We start from the raw sequence: 13,520 nt of genomic DNA, 5'->3' as shown, positions 1-13,520 counted from the left end.
CCTCACGATGTCTAATCACTACTGAGATCGCTGATGTGAAGTACCTGGCAATAGACGGCAGGATAATCCACCTAATGCGAAAAACATGTTTTTGGTGGTGTCTGGATACTTTAGATCACATAGCGTACTTCGAAGTAAAGTATGGGAAGATTAATAAGACAGATAAATTCAAATAACTAGGAGAATGGGTCCATCCCAGTGGACTGGCTAAAAAGCCAGTCAAAGGAAGAGCCAGAATGAGAACTCGCTTACTAACATAGAAAAGGTATAACAAAGAAGCTATATTCTACGAAGCCAAAATCAGGCACTATAATTCAATTAAAAACCAGAAGAATTCTATGCTTCAGAGAGTCTCGTTTTAAATAAAAAGTGCCGACAATTGGGTGAACTTGAAAAGGAAAATACAGTTGTCGGGAAAATATTGGTACCTCAGAAGACTACTAGTGGGACTTTGAAGAAAAAGGAAAACGAAAAGCTCAACAAAAAAACGACGGTTGAAGTTTTAAAGGGACGAAAATCGACCGAGCAAAAAGATATTCAGTTACATCACATCAATAAAGTTTACCTCTAAATGGGAAGAGGAGGTATAAAGAGATGCATAAGAAACATTTGTTACAATAGAGACAATCCAAAACAGAGACGAATTCAGGAACAAAGTCAACAGCATTAAATTATTTGAAGAGATGCCACGAAGAGGTTGGTCCATACGTTACATTTCCAAAGAGAAGAGAAAGAAAAGAAGCGAAATAATGAAAAGGTTCTAGGAAGAGAGCAAAAGTAAGCTCACGAAGCCAAATGTTCTACACAGTCCACAGTTGGCCATATTCGGAAAGAAATAGTGTTATTGAAGAATGATATATAGCAGTCAGCCACTATTTATAGTATGAAAATTATTTTATTAGCCTCTGCAGAATGCGTATGGTTCCACGCGTACTCACGAGAAGGGCACAGATTACCACATAAAATAAACAGAAGCCCTGATGTTTTGTCTCAATACTTGCAGTATCATCTTTCTTCTTAAGCATATTACCGACGAAGTCTTAGGGAAATGAAACTCAAACTGAGACTGTACATCTCCGTTAGGTCACAATACAAGAAGATACAGTATCCGAACGCCATCTGAAGTTACAGTCGACTGTTGCACTATCGAGTTGTGCAAAATATATTTATAGATCGCAATCTTTTTTTTTGTGGAAACAAAAACGTGAATTGTACTTGGCTTTTTAAGGCATTTCACGTCGTATAATCGAACTATCTGTCCACAGGACCTGAGGCGTTCTCCAGCAACAAGAGACGAAACATCAGGCATTCAAATGTGGTTTGGAGTACAGCCAAAATGCAAAAAAAAAGAGTTGTCTCCAATAATGTGGAAAGTTTATTTACAACACTGGAGAGGAGACTAGCGCGCGTGCCTGTGACTGCACCTCGATGATAAACTGCCTTCGTTGCTCGAACGCAATCAGTTTCGAGACAATCGATTAGCCGCAGGAGATGCTGACAAATGAATCTCTATTGGAGTATGTAAATCAGTCTGCTGCCGTAAGAAGCAGGTTCGGAATTGGATGATTGCGGCTAATGAATTGCTGTAATCTCTGCTGGAAATAAAACATGTAAATTGCTGCCGAGAGGTCACGTCACGGCGTACGCTACCGTTATTAAGCCCTGGAGTACGCTGGCTTCGTCGCCGTCCTTTAATCCTCCGGCACGGTTAATTTTAAACCGTTTGCCCGCGTCTCCGGGTCAGCCGACGACGAACGAGGGGATATGAATTCATGGATATGGCCGATCGCGTGGCTTCGTTCCGAGAAGGACGACGGACGAGCAATTGTCTTCTTGTTGTCTAACAAGTGTTTACAGCTGTCATCTGCATAGTAATCCAGTTTGTCATGTATGTCCCTGATCTCTCCGACAGGGGTTCTTGTTTCTGATCGGTGTATTTCGGAAATACTTTGTTAGGCACCTTCAAAAGTAAAAGGTAGTCCGCAGAACGAACATTATTCCGAAACCTCACAAAAGTGCTGCATAATGAGTAACTGCTGTCATCGAGACTTCACACTCCGGAACCGACGACACCAAATCGGAATACCCGGGTTGGAAATTCCACACCATAACTATTCACAGAAGTATTATGACACATGGATCTGAAGTATAGACAGTTAACTAGCAAGCAGTAAGAACGTTGACGGTAACGGAGATGGTCTTTTGGACGCGGTCTGCAGGGATATCTAGACTAGAAAGAATCAGAAATGAAGTCATCAGGAAGAAAATGAACGTTAAAAATTAAATACCAGATTTTATAGAAGAAAAACAACTGTTATGGTATGGACATGCAAAAAGGATGTCAAAGGTGAGATTACCACAGAGAATTATGGAATGGGAGCCACCTGGAAGAAGAAAAGGTGAGACCGCCGACCATATGGATTCAAGGAATCTATCAGAAGAAGAAGAAGAAGAAGAAGAAGAAGAAAAAGAAGAAGAAATACTGAAGAAAATTTATGGACAGATAGACAAATATGGAGGATGCAAATTAAATTTGATGTGTAGTCTTGGTGTATCGGAAAATTTAAAATATTATATTGTGAAATCGGATAACAGTAATAATAATAATAATAATAATAATAATAATAATAATTACACTCAGTAGCAAGGTACAAAAAAAGTCAGAAAATAACTGATTCATTAAGCATCTGAAGTGCAGCACCAGAAAAACGTTTCTTCTTCTCCTCTTCCTCCTCCTCCTCCATCCGATATTCCGATCGTATACCTATCGGTCATTTTGAGCGTGAGCCGACAGACTTTAGCTACGACATTTAAGCTACAGATATGCAAAAGCCAGAGACGTTAATCCGCGGGAAAGAGTACGCATAAATTTAATTTATCCCTACGCGGTCGTTTCATCCTGCGATATTGAGGTATCAATATTAGCGGTAGCTGGACTGCAGCGACGTCTTTGCGAGTTTATTGAAGAAAGTGCCCGATTCCATGAGTCTTACAGGTTGAAACCGCCGTCTCTATTAATTCAACACTTCGTAACTGCTTTTTTCGCCACGAAGTCCAAAAAGAACAAGTCGACGCTACAATTTCATACCGCACAGAGTAACCAGTGGCGATGTACTGCTCTGGAAAATGCGATTTTTGACTCGCACAGTCCATTAAACATGCGTGGAGTTCATTAAGAACCTCCAGCTCCTACAGCACAATAAATCACCTGTGGCGAAGCACTACATTGACACCGGTCACTCGATGCTGTATGATAATTTCGAAGTTGTAGGTTTGATTTCATCTTTTCGAGACTGGGTGGTGAAAGAAGCAGTTGAAATTCCACTGGCGAAGAAGTTATTCAACAGCGATAGTGGTTTCATCCTGGACAGATCATGGAATCCGACGTTTTCTTTAATGAACTCGCAAAGACGATGCTACAGTGCAGCTAACAGGGATTCGATAACCTAGCGTGGTCGACCGCATAACCACAGATTCCATTTAAGCAGGCTCTTTGCCTACGATCAACGTCTCTGGCGCTTGTCGACCTTTGATTTAAAATGGCGAAACGAGTACTGTAGAAACCGGTTCCGTCGGGGACAGCAGAAGAGTAAAGGCCGAAATATTACAAGAAGAAGAAGAAGAAGCACAGTTTCTGTGGTTGCACTCCTGAAATTCTGAATACCATTTATTGCGCCACGAAAACATCAAGAAGCACTGAACGTAATTTTTTGCATAGCCATTTGCTGCTACTAAAAGAATCATCAGTGTTTGCAGAAATGTTACTAATAAACTGAACCTTTTTTTTTGGGGGGGGGGGGGGCAGTTCGGATTAGAGTGGATAACTGGTGTGCAGCAAATGACTAATCGATGCGAATTTCTTTTGAAGGTGAAAACCATCGGCAGAAGTATCCAGCACTTGGATGCAGGCAACATGTCCGGTGAGTAATACCGTCTCAGCTAAGCCTGTGAAAAATTGCTCACAACCCTTATGTATCCGTCTCTACATATAAAAGGAAACTTCATGACTTACTGGGTAATCATAGCCCAGCCCAAAACGCGAAATTCAACCTATAAGGGGGATGAAACGTTTCACGAAAATATTACATTATGAAATCACTTTTAAAGGTAAATCTATGAAACTTTGATTTTGGCTTTCCGACAGAAATAGAAAATTACTTGTTCCAGTATTTTTGAAAGTTCAACCCATAACGAACTGAAATAGTGGACGAAAATTTTTATAAAAATATTTCGTTATATTAAAATATTTTTGAACCTAAATCTATGAAAGTTGGTGTTTGTCCTGTGAAGAAATAAGTTTCTATGGAAATATCACCACAAGAACTCTTCAAGGCAGGATTAACAAAGACCTTCGACGTCAGCTTGTACAACAGCTTTTTGGTGAGAAGTACATTAGGAAAAGATGAAACTTTTGTGGCCTCCATTAGCGTGAAAAGTTATATGATGTTGCAATTTGTGAACAATATAAAAATTCCATTAAAGAATAGGAAAAAATCCTTGCAGACCATACAGTCTATGCGAGCTAAGCAGCACTATGATGGTCATTAATAACAAACTTTTGCAGTAGTACATTACCGACCACATACGATGTATATAATTGTACTTCACTATTGAAGTACACTTGTCCTCCATCTGAAGAACGGACTGTCGGGCGATGGTATACCCTTGCCTCTCTATGAGTTTTGAGCTGTTTGATCTAGTCAGTTACGAGGGTCCTATAAATTTTAGAATTGTACGCGATTGGTGACATTATTTCTATACCTAAAACAATGATATCAGTTCATGGAGCTGTATATGGAACTATCAGAAGCAACCGACGGAAATTTTCCATCCGAGTCGTCTACTGTTACCTGAATGAGAAACAGGGAACGAAAAATGATTACTAAACGGAAATTGTTTTTAATATTTTATAGAAAAAATTCACACCTGACAAAAAAGTTCAGCGCCAAAAAAGGGGGGAGGAAATAAAATGAAACTTCCCTGATAGAGATGGTATGAATTGTTATTTCAGTGATTTACAAAGACGATGGCAGCACAAGACAGTTTACCAGTGTGACGTTCCACTCCCTATGGCCTGAATGCAAACGTCACTCATTCGTTTGGGGCGAATGTTAAAGAGAAACTGCCCCACAAATGTTGTATCTGGCCGCGGTCTCATATAAACTGAAGAGTCAAAGAAACTGGTATAGGCATGCTTATTCAAATACAGAGATGAAAATAGTCAGGATACGGCGCTGCGGTCGGCAACGCCTCTGTAAGACGAGGAGTGTCTCGCGGAGCAGTTAGATCGGCTACTGCTGCTACAACGGCAGGTTATGAAGATTTAAGTGAAACTGGACGTTGTGCTATAGTCGGCGCACGAGCGATGGGACACAGCATTTCCGAGGTAGCGATGAAGTGGGGATTTTCGCGTACTATATTTCACGAGCGTATCGTGAATAGCAGGAATCCGATGAAACATGAAATCTCCAACATCGCTACGGCCGGAAAAAGATCCTGCAAGAATGGGACCAACGCCGACTGAAGAGAATCGTTCAACGTGACAAGTGCAACCCTACCGCAAAATGCCGATATTTCAATGCTAGGCCATCAACAAGTATCAGCGTGCCAACCTTTCAACGAAACGTCAACGATATGGGTTTTCGGAGGCGAAGGACCACACGTGTACCGTTTAAGATGGCACAACACAAAGCTTTACGCCTCGCCTAGGTCAGTCAACACCGACATTGGACTGTTGATGACTGGAAACATGTTGCGTGGTCGGACGAGTCCCGTTTCAAATTGCATCGAGCGGTTGGACGTGTACGGGTATGGAGACAACCTTATGAATCCATGGACCCTGCATGTCAGCGGAGAACTGTTCAAGCTGGTGGAGGCTCTGTGAGAGTGTAGGGCGTGTGCAGTTGGAGTGATATGGAACACTTGATACGTGTAGACAAGTCTGACAGGTGACACGTACGTAGGCATCCTGTCTGATTACCTGCATCCATGCATGTCCACTGTGCATTCCGACGGACTTTGGCAATTACAGCAGGACAATACGACACCCCACACGTCCAGAATTGCTACAGAGTGGCTCCAAGAACACTCTTCTGAGTGGCTACAGAATGGCTTCCTGGCCACCAAACTGACGAGACATGAACATTATTGATCTTATCTGGGATGCCTTGCAACTTTCTGTTCATAAGAATCTCCTCCCACTCGTACTCTTGCAGATTTTTGAACAGTCCTGCAGGATCCATGGTGTAAATTCGCCCGAGCACTACTTCGGACATAAGCCGAGTCCATGCCACGTCGGGTTGCGGCACTTCTGCGTGCTCGCGGGGGCCTTACACGATATATAGCAGGTGTATGAGTTTCTTTGGCTCTGCAGTGTATGTTGCACTGTGGCGGAGCTGATGTCCCAAGCTTATCTCTCACATGTGGTATCGGGTTCAGATCTCAAGACCTTTCTGGCCACAGCAATATCTGAACATCGCACAGACAGTTCATGGCGTCACGTGCCGTGTGTGGACGAGCATTGTCCTGTTGAAAACTGGCACTACGACAATGTCGCTTGAGAGGCAGCACATGAGGACGCAGAGTGTCCGCGGCATACCGTTGTGCCGTGAGCGCCGCGCGGGGCAGCCGTGCGGTTTGAGGCGCCTTGCCACGGTCCACGCGGCTCCCCTGTCGGAGGTTCGAGTCGTCCTTCGGGCATGGGTGTGTGTGTTGTCCTTAGCATAACTTACTTTAAGCTGGATAAGGTAGTTTACAAGTCTAGGGACTGATTACCTTCACAGTTTGGCCCCATAAAAACTTGACACCAATTTCCAAATTTCTGGGCCGCGAGAGTTCCCTCAAACACTACCAGCTGTTACCTGAAGTCATACCCGATGGCTCTTCACACCATAAGGCAAGGAGTAACTGCACTGTGCCCCTCTAGAACACTGGCCGAATGAGAAATGTACACATGTCTCCGCCTTACTCGCCGGCGATATTAATCTGAGATGGAGACCCACACTGTGGTGAACAACGCTAATTCAAGCTGGTGACGGATCAGCAATAACAGAGAACTGGAAGTCTAATCGTTTCAAAACCCGTCAATGGTGTCTATATGTACGAAGTTATATTAACATCCGACCTTGTCTTCTGCGTATTTCAGGTTTGTGGCAGGCAGCGTTTTTACCGAAGTACTAACTTCATAATTCGATGTAGAGTTGCATCAGCAACGAAGTAATTTTTACACGAGTCGTAGCTGCAGTTGTTGTCTGTTGGTATTTGCGAAGTGTGAATAACTCAATACGTCGCAATAATCGTTATAGGTGCCTGGCTTCGCAGGCGCTACATCGACAGAACTGTTACTTTGTTTCGCACCATCGTTTTAGTTTCCAGATAGATTCTACATTTGAATGATTCCATCATCTGTTTCATGGACATCACAAGCGCCGTTTCCGGCGTTGCACGTAAGCAACAGACCAGCAGGTAAAACTGCATCACCTTACTACAGTTGTTGCTCTGACATTGCCGGATACTGTGGCATGTGTCGGTATTTTCCGAGTCTGTAATGTCACAGACGCACTGAAAGTGAATGCTCTTGCACTGGTCTGCATGAAATAATCGTAGGACTTTTCTTTATATGTTAGTTCTCGAAAAATGGCTGCCCTATGTTGTTCACGTACTTTAAGATGTTCTGATTTAGTAGAAAATGTTCTGTCCAGTAACTGGACACCGCACCCCACTTTTCACATTAAACAATGGCTTTTGATGTGACTGACAAAGATATAAAAAGAACATTTCACATCAACCTCCCCATCACACAAAGACTGCAACAGCCAGATGCAGTGCTGACGCCGAGCAATATCATTTGAATCGGTCAGTCGATACTTTTTGATGTTTCAGTTTGGGTCTGTGCACACCAGTGTGAGCAGGTGCTAATGACAACAGCCTGTAGAGCTGCATGGTTGAACGATTTTCTCCATGTTGGCTACAACCGATATGCTAACAGTGACACTGGCCAAAGTGTCATGCAATGCTCAGCGCCTACCTACCAAGAGCTGTTCCACCATTGCTTGCATCACATGTGAAATACTCTGTACTTCAGTGTACCGGGTGGTTATAATTAAAGTTTTTCTATTTAACACGTTATTACACGGAAAGTACCGGGTGATCAAAAAGTGAGTATAAATTTGAAAACTGAATGAATCACGGAATAATGTAGATAGAGAGGTACAAATTGACATACGTGCTTGGAATGACATGGGGTTTTATTAGAACAAAAAAAAAAAAAACACGAAAGTTTACAAAATGTCCGACATATGCCGCTTCATCTGATCAGAATAGCAATAATTAGCATAATAAAATAAGACAAAGCAAAGATGATGATCTTTACACGAAATCCTCAATATGTCCACCATCATTCCTCAAAAATAGCTGTAATCGAGGAATAATGTTGTGAACAGCACTGTGTAGCATGTCCGGAGTTATGGTGAGGCATTGGCGTCGGATGTTGTCTTTCAGCATCCCTAGAGATGTCGGTCGATCACGATACACTTGCGACTTCAGGTAACCCCAAAGCCAATAATCGCACAGACTGAGGTCTGGGGACCTGGGAGGCCAAGCATGACGAAAGTGGCGGCTGAGCACACGATCACCACCAAACGACGCGCGCAAGAGGTCTTTCACGCGTCTAGCAATATAGGGTGGAGCGCCATCCTGCATAAACATTGTGCGTTCCAGCAGGTGTTTATCAGCCAGGCTGATTCTCTCTCTCATTACAGCTCCTTTTATACACGATTGTCATGCGCAGTCACTGACTTTTTGCTGTCCAGCGCCATCTGTCGGACATTGTCAACTTTTTTTGTTCTAATAAAACACCATGTCATTCCAAGTATGTGTGTCAATTTTTACCTCTCTACCTACATTATTCCGTGGTTTATTAAGTTTTCAAATTTATACGGACTATTTGATCACACGGAAATTACCGTACGAGTACGAAACTTGATAGCATTAATGTAAAAACGCCTTGGTTCGCCTTTTCCGCGCGCGCGCGTGTGTGTGTGTGTGTGTGTGTGTGTGTGTGTGTGTGTGTGTGTGTTGTCCATAGCGTAAGTTAAAATGGCTTTGAGCCTGAAGCGCCTAGAACCGCTCGGCCACACCGGCCGGCAGCGTAAGTTAGTTTAAGATAGATGAGCTCAGCTGTTTGGTCCCATAAGACCTTACCGCAAATTTCTAAATTTTTTTGTTGATTCGAACTATTACATCATGCTCCGCACAGCAGGTGGAGAAAGAGAACCCTACCGTAATCCTTTCAGACGGCGATATTCTGTAAGTACGGCTGGAGCATTACTGTCGCTTTGCTAATAGAGCTTCGCCAATAATGCCCTGCTAGTTTTGTCCAAGATCATGTTGACACGTCAACAAGTGGACGCCGTCTGGTCAGGTGTGTTAGACTATGTATCACGATGGCTATAGTTGGAACTGGATTGTGGCGCTGTGACGCATGAAAATCATGCACCCCATATTCTGAAAATTAATGCTGCGAAGTTTGGTAATCGAATGGTAATTAGTTTTCGTGTTATGATGTATTAAATACGGAAAGTTTAGTTATAACCACCCGGTACATTCACTCTCCTAATATTGGTCGCTCTATCAAGGTGCTCCCTTATGGAAGTTTCCTTTTTTCAGCACTCTATAAAATAAAAAAGATCCTTCAGGATAATCCATCTGATCGTTATTGTTAATGTTTGCAGAAGTTAGTCTCGCACTGAATACATGTACGTAAATAATGTACGTAATTTCGCGTTGGTACTAAGCACCGTGGCATGCTACCACAGCGGAAGTGTACCGTTCAGACTATTGATTGCTCATCGGAAGTGCGACGCTATATCTTTGGCGTCTCTACAGAGGGCGCGCGTGGTGACTGATACCGAGCTGCTTTATCTCTTGGTCAGTTCAGTCTTGCCGGTAGGAAGAAGAAAGTTCCTGGCGAGTCACAATTGGTCATTCCGTGGCGCTGTGAACCTACGAGCATTTCTTGGCACTTCGCCGTCTTGCGAGTGGGTCTTGGACTGCTAAGCTCACTTGTCTGAGAAGCACCACACTGGAGTTCCAATACGCCTTGGTTCGCCTTTTCTGCTTGGTCTGTGGGTATACGGTTAGAGTGCAATAGCGAACGCACATGGGTATGTTACGTGAGCTGCTTCCTTGGTCCTGTGGCGTGCTTGTTCTCAGTTTCCAAGCGCACTCACTTGAAAGGGAGGTGTACTAGCAACTGCGTTGTTTTACCGACGTGCAACGGTAGCACTTGCCTTTTAGTGTGCATGCGTTTAACAAGTGTCTGCTAGACGAGTACAGTGCAAGGGTAAAATAAAGGTTCCTAGTTCTTTATTTATTTACGTATTGATTTATTCATTTATTTCTTAAGTCCATTAATGAGGCAGCTGAGTCTTTCAGTCAGTAAGTCATTGGTACCGCTTTTAATGTTGCTGATTTGTTTAAACAGAAAAAATTTTAATGCACATTTTATTTGACCAATAATCGTCACTTTTAAATTTCTCGATACAATATGGGCATTTGCTTGCAGTTTACGATTCTTGGACTTTGAAGTTCAGTATTTTGAGCACACTTGTTAGTGAAATAGCTGGGGTCTCACTTTCGTAATCGTACTTATAAGTTGCTTTGGGTTGGTTGGTTGATTTAGGGGAGGGGAACTAATAGCGTAGAGAGGTCATCGGTACCATCGGATTAGAGAAGGAAATCGGCCGTGCCCTTTCAAAGGAACCATCCCGGCATTTACCTGAAACGATTTAGGGAAATCACGGGAAATCTAAATCCGGATGGCCGGACGCGGATTTGAACCGTCCTCCTTCCGAATCCGTACTGGGTCCACTTGTTGTAATCGTTGGGTGTGATGGCTCACTGGTTGATCTGAGCCAGTTCTTAAACCTTACTGAATGCTTTTCCTCATCAATATGTCTAATTTTTTTCTCTGCTTTAATACTGTGTTTCTGAAACAGATTGAACTAGTGGACAGCGAACACAACAGCTAATTAAATTTCGCTTTACATACTTCCTGTAATTATGTTATTGATATCTCAACGTTTTTAAGTTGTTTCTCATTTGCTTGAATACTGTTTTAATAGGGAAGTCTTTTCGCTAAATTAATATTACTCACTAAGCAGCATTCTCAACCTCTCCATTTTTCAAAAATTTTTTGAGCTGTAAGAGGCATTCATTCTGCTCCCATGATAAATCTTTTTTTGATAAAAAGCGAGGTGAAATATCTGAATTTTTATGGTAATTCATTTGAACTGATGTTTCCAAGTAAGAGTATTTTCTGGTGCAAACGTCAAATTTTACTTCCCAGCACGTTACAGCCCACAGCTCGCCACACGCTGCACAATTTCGGAGTTCCTTAACACTGGGAAGCCTTTTTCAAACTTGTCGTCGATGAGAGACAGCAGGTATTTTACAGGTTGGAGAAAAACAGCCTGTTTAGATTAGACCCGACTAGAGGGGCCTCGACTCAGGCAAAATTTTCCAAATGACCACCAGTCGTAAAAGCAGCGTGTGGAGCTAAGGCCATAAAACGACAGCCCATCCTCGACGAACACGCGGAATGGTGTGCAATTAAACTACCATGCCACACCTAATACGTGTTATGCTAAGGAGGTGAAGATAATACTTTCAGCTTAGCAATCAAAGCCAGGCATACTTTGAATTCCTATTCATTGCTCATTACCTTGGGTACAGCTTACCTATTAAATTAACTACACTAAAATTACCATGCTGCCATTAATTTGTGAAGATAATAAACTACACTGCAGAAATAACACTGCAGTAATGTAGTCGACATGTTGTACTGTAGCTGCAATGTTGTTAATGAATAAATCTAAAAGCCAAGTGTTTCAGTTTCTTATATGTGCATAGGGCACTACAAAAATGCAGTAAATGAAGCAGGCAAAAAGGAATACAAACGTCTCAAAAATGAGACTGACAGGAAGTGCAAAATGGCTAAGGAGGGAACGCTAGAGGACAGATTTAAGGATATAGAGGCGCATTTCACTAGGGGTAAGATACACTCCTGGAAATTGAAATAAGAACACCGTCAATTCATTGTCCCAGGAAGGGGAAACTTTATTGACACATTCCTGGGGTCAGATACATCACATGATCACACTGATAGAACCACAGGCACATAGACACAGGCAACAGAGCATGCACAATGTCGGCACTAGTGCAGTGTATATCCACCTTTCGCAGCAATGCAGGCTGCTATTCTCCCATGGAGACGATCGTAGAGATGCTGGATGTAGTCCTGTGGAACGGCTTGCCATGCCATTTCCACCTGGCGCCTCAGTTGGACCAGCGTTCGTGCTGGACGTGCAGACCGCGTCAGACGACGCTTCATCCAGTCCCAAACATGCTCAATTGGGGACAGATCCGGAGATCTTGTTGGCCAGGGTAGTTGACTTACACCTTCTAGAGCACGTTGGGTGGCACGGGATACATGCGGACGTGCATTGTCCTGTTGGAACAGCAAGTTCCCTTGCCGGTCTAGGAATGGTATAACGATGGGTTCGATGACGGTTTGGATGTACCGTGCACTATTCAGTGTCCCCTCGACGATCACCAGTTGTGTACGGCCAGTGTAGGAGATCGCTCCCCACACCATGATGCCGGGTGTTGGCCCTGTGTGCCTCGGTCGTATGCAGTCCTGATTGTGGCGCTCACCTGCACGGCGCCAAACACGCATACGACCATCATTGGCACCAAGGCAGAAGCGACTCTCATCGCTGAAGACGACACGTCTCCATTCGTCCCTCCATTCACGCCTGTCGCGACACCACTGGAGGCGGGCTGCACGATGTTGGGGCGTGAGCGGAAGACGGCCTAACGGTGTGCGGGACCGTAGCCCAGCTTCATGGAGACGGTTGCGAATGGTCCTCGCCGATACCCCAGGAGCAACAGTGTCCCTAATTTGCTGGGAAGTGGCGGTGCGGTCCCCTACGGCACTGCGTAGGATCCTACGGTCTTGGCGTGCATCCGTGCGTCGCTGCGGTCTGGTCCCAGGTCGACGGGCACGTGCACCTTCCGCCGACCACTGGCGACAACATCGATGTACTGTGGAGACCTCACGCCCCACGTGTTGAGCAATTCGGCGGTACGTCCACCCGGCCTCCCGCATGCCCACTATACGCCCTCGCTCAAAGTCCTTCAACTGCATATACCGTTCACGTCCACGCTGTCGCGGCATGCTACCAGTGTTAAAGACTGCGATGGAGCTCCGTATGCCACGGCAAACTGGCTGACACTGACGGCGGCGGTGCACAAATGCTGCGCAGCTAGCGCCATTCGACGGCCAACACCGCGGTTCCTGGTGTGTCCGCTGTGCCGTGCGTGTGATCATTGCTTGTACAGCCCTCTCGCAGTGTCCGGAGCAAGTATGGTGGGTCTGACACACCGGTGTCAATGTGTTCTTTTTCCATTTCCAGGAGTGTAGATACTGCCTACAGGAAAATTAATGAGACCTTTGGAGA

The 13,520-nt window shown here is 44.1% G+C and overlaps 1 protein-coding gene across 1 annotated transcript in view; it reads left to right on the top strand.

Annotated features, from left to right (window-relative positions):
• Window positions 1-13,520, top strand: part of LOC126176309 (proline-, glutamic acid- and leucine-rich protein 1-like) — a 68,124-nt gene that overhangs the window by 37,516 nt on the left and 17,088 nt on the right. Inside the window, exon 4 of the mRNA XM_049923459.1 lies at window positions 3,869-3,920. Coding sequence (XP_049779416.1) covers window positions 3,869-3,920 — 52 coding nt within the window. The remainder of the gene's footprint in view (window positions 1-3,868; window positions 3,921-13,520) is intronic.

Source organism: Schistocerca cancellata, chromosome 3 (genome assembly GCF_023864275.1).
Source record: "Schistocerca cancellata isolate TAMUIC-IGC-003103 chromosome 3, iqSchCanc2.1, whole genome shotgun sequence".
NCBI lineage: Eukaryota > Metazoa > Arthropoda > Insecta > Orthoptera > Acrididae > Schistocerca > Schistocerca cancellata.
This window is presented reverse-complemented; position numbering and strand designations above follow the sequence as displayed.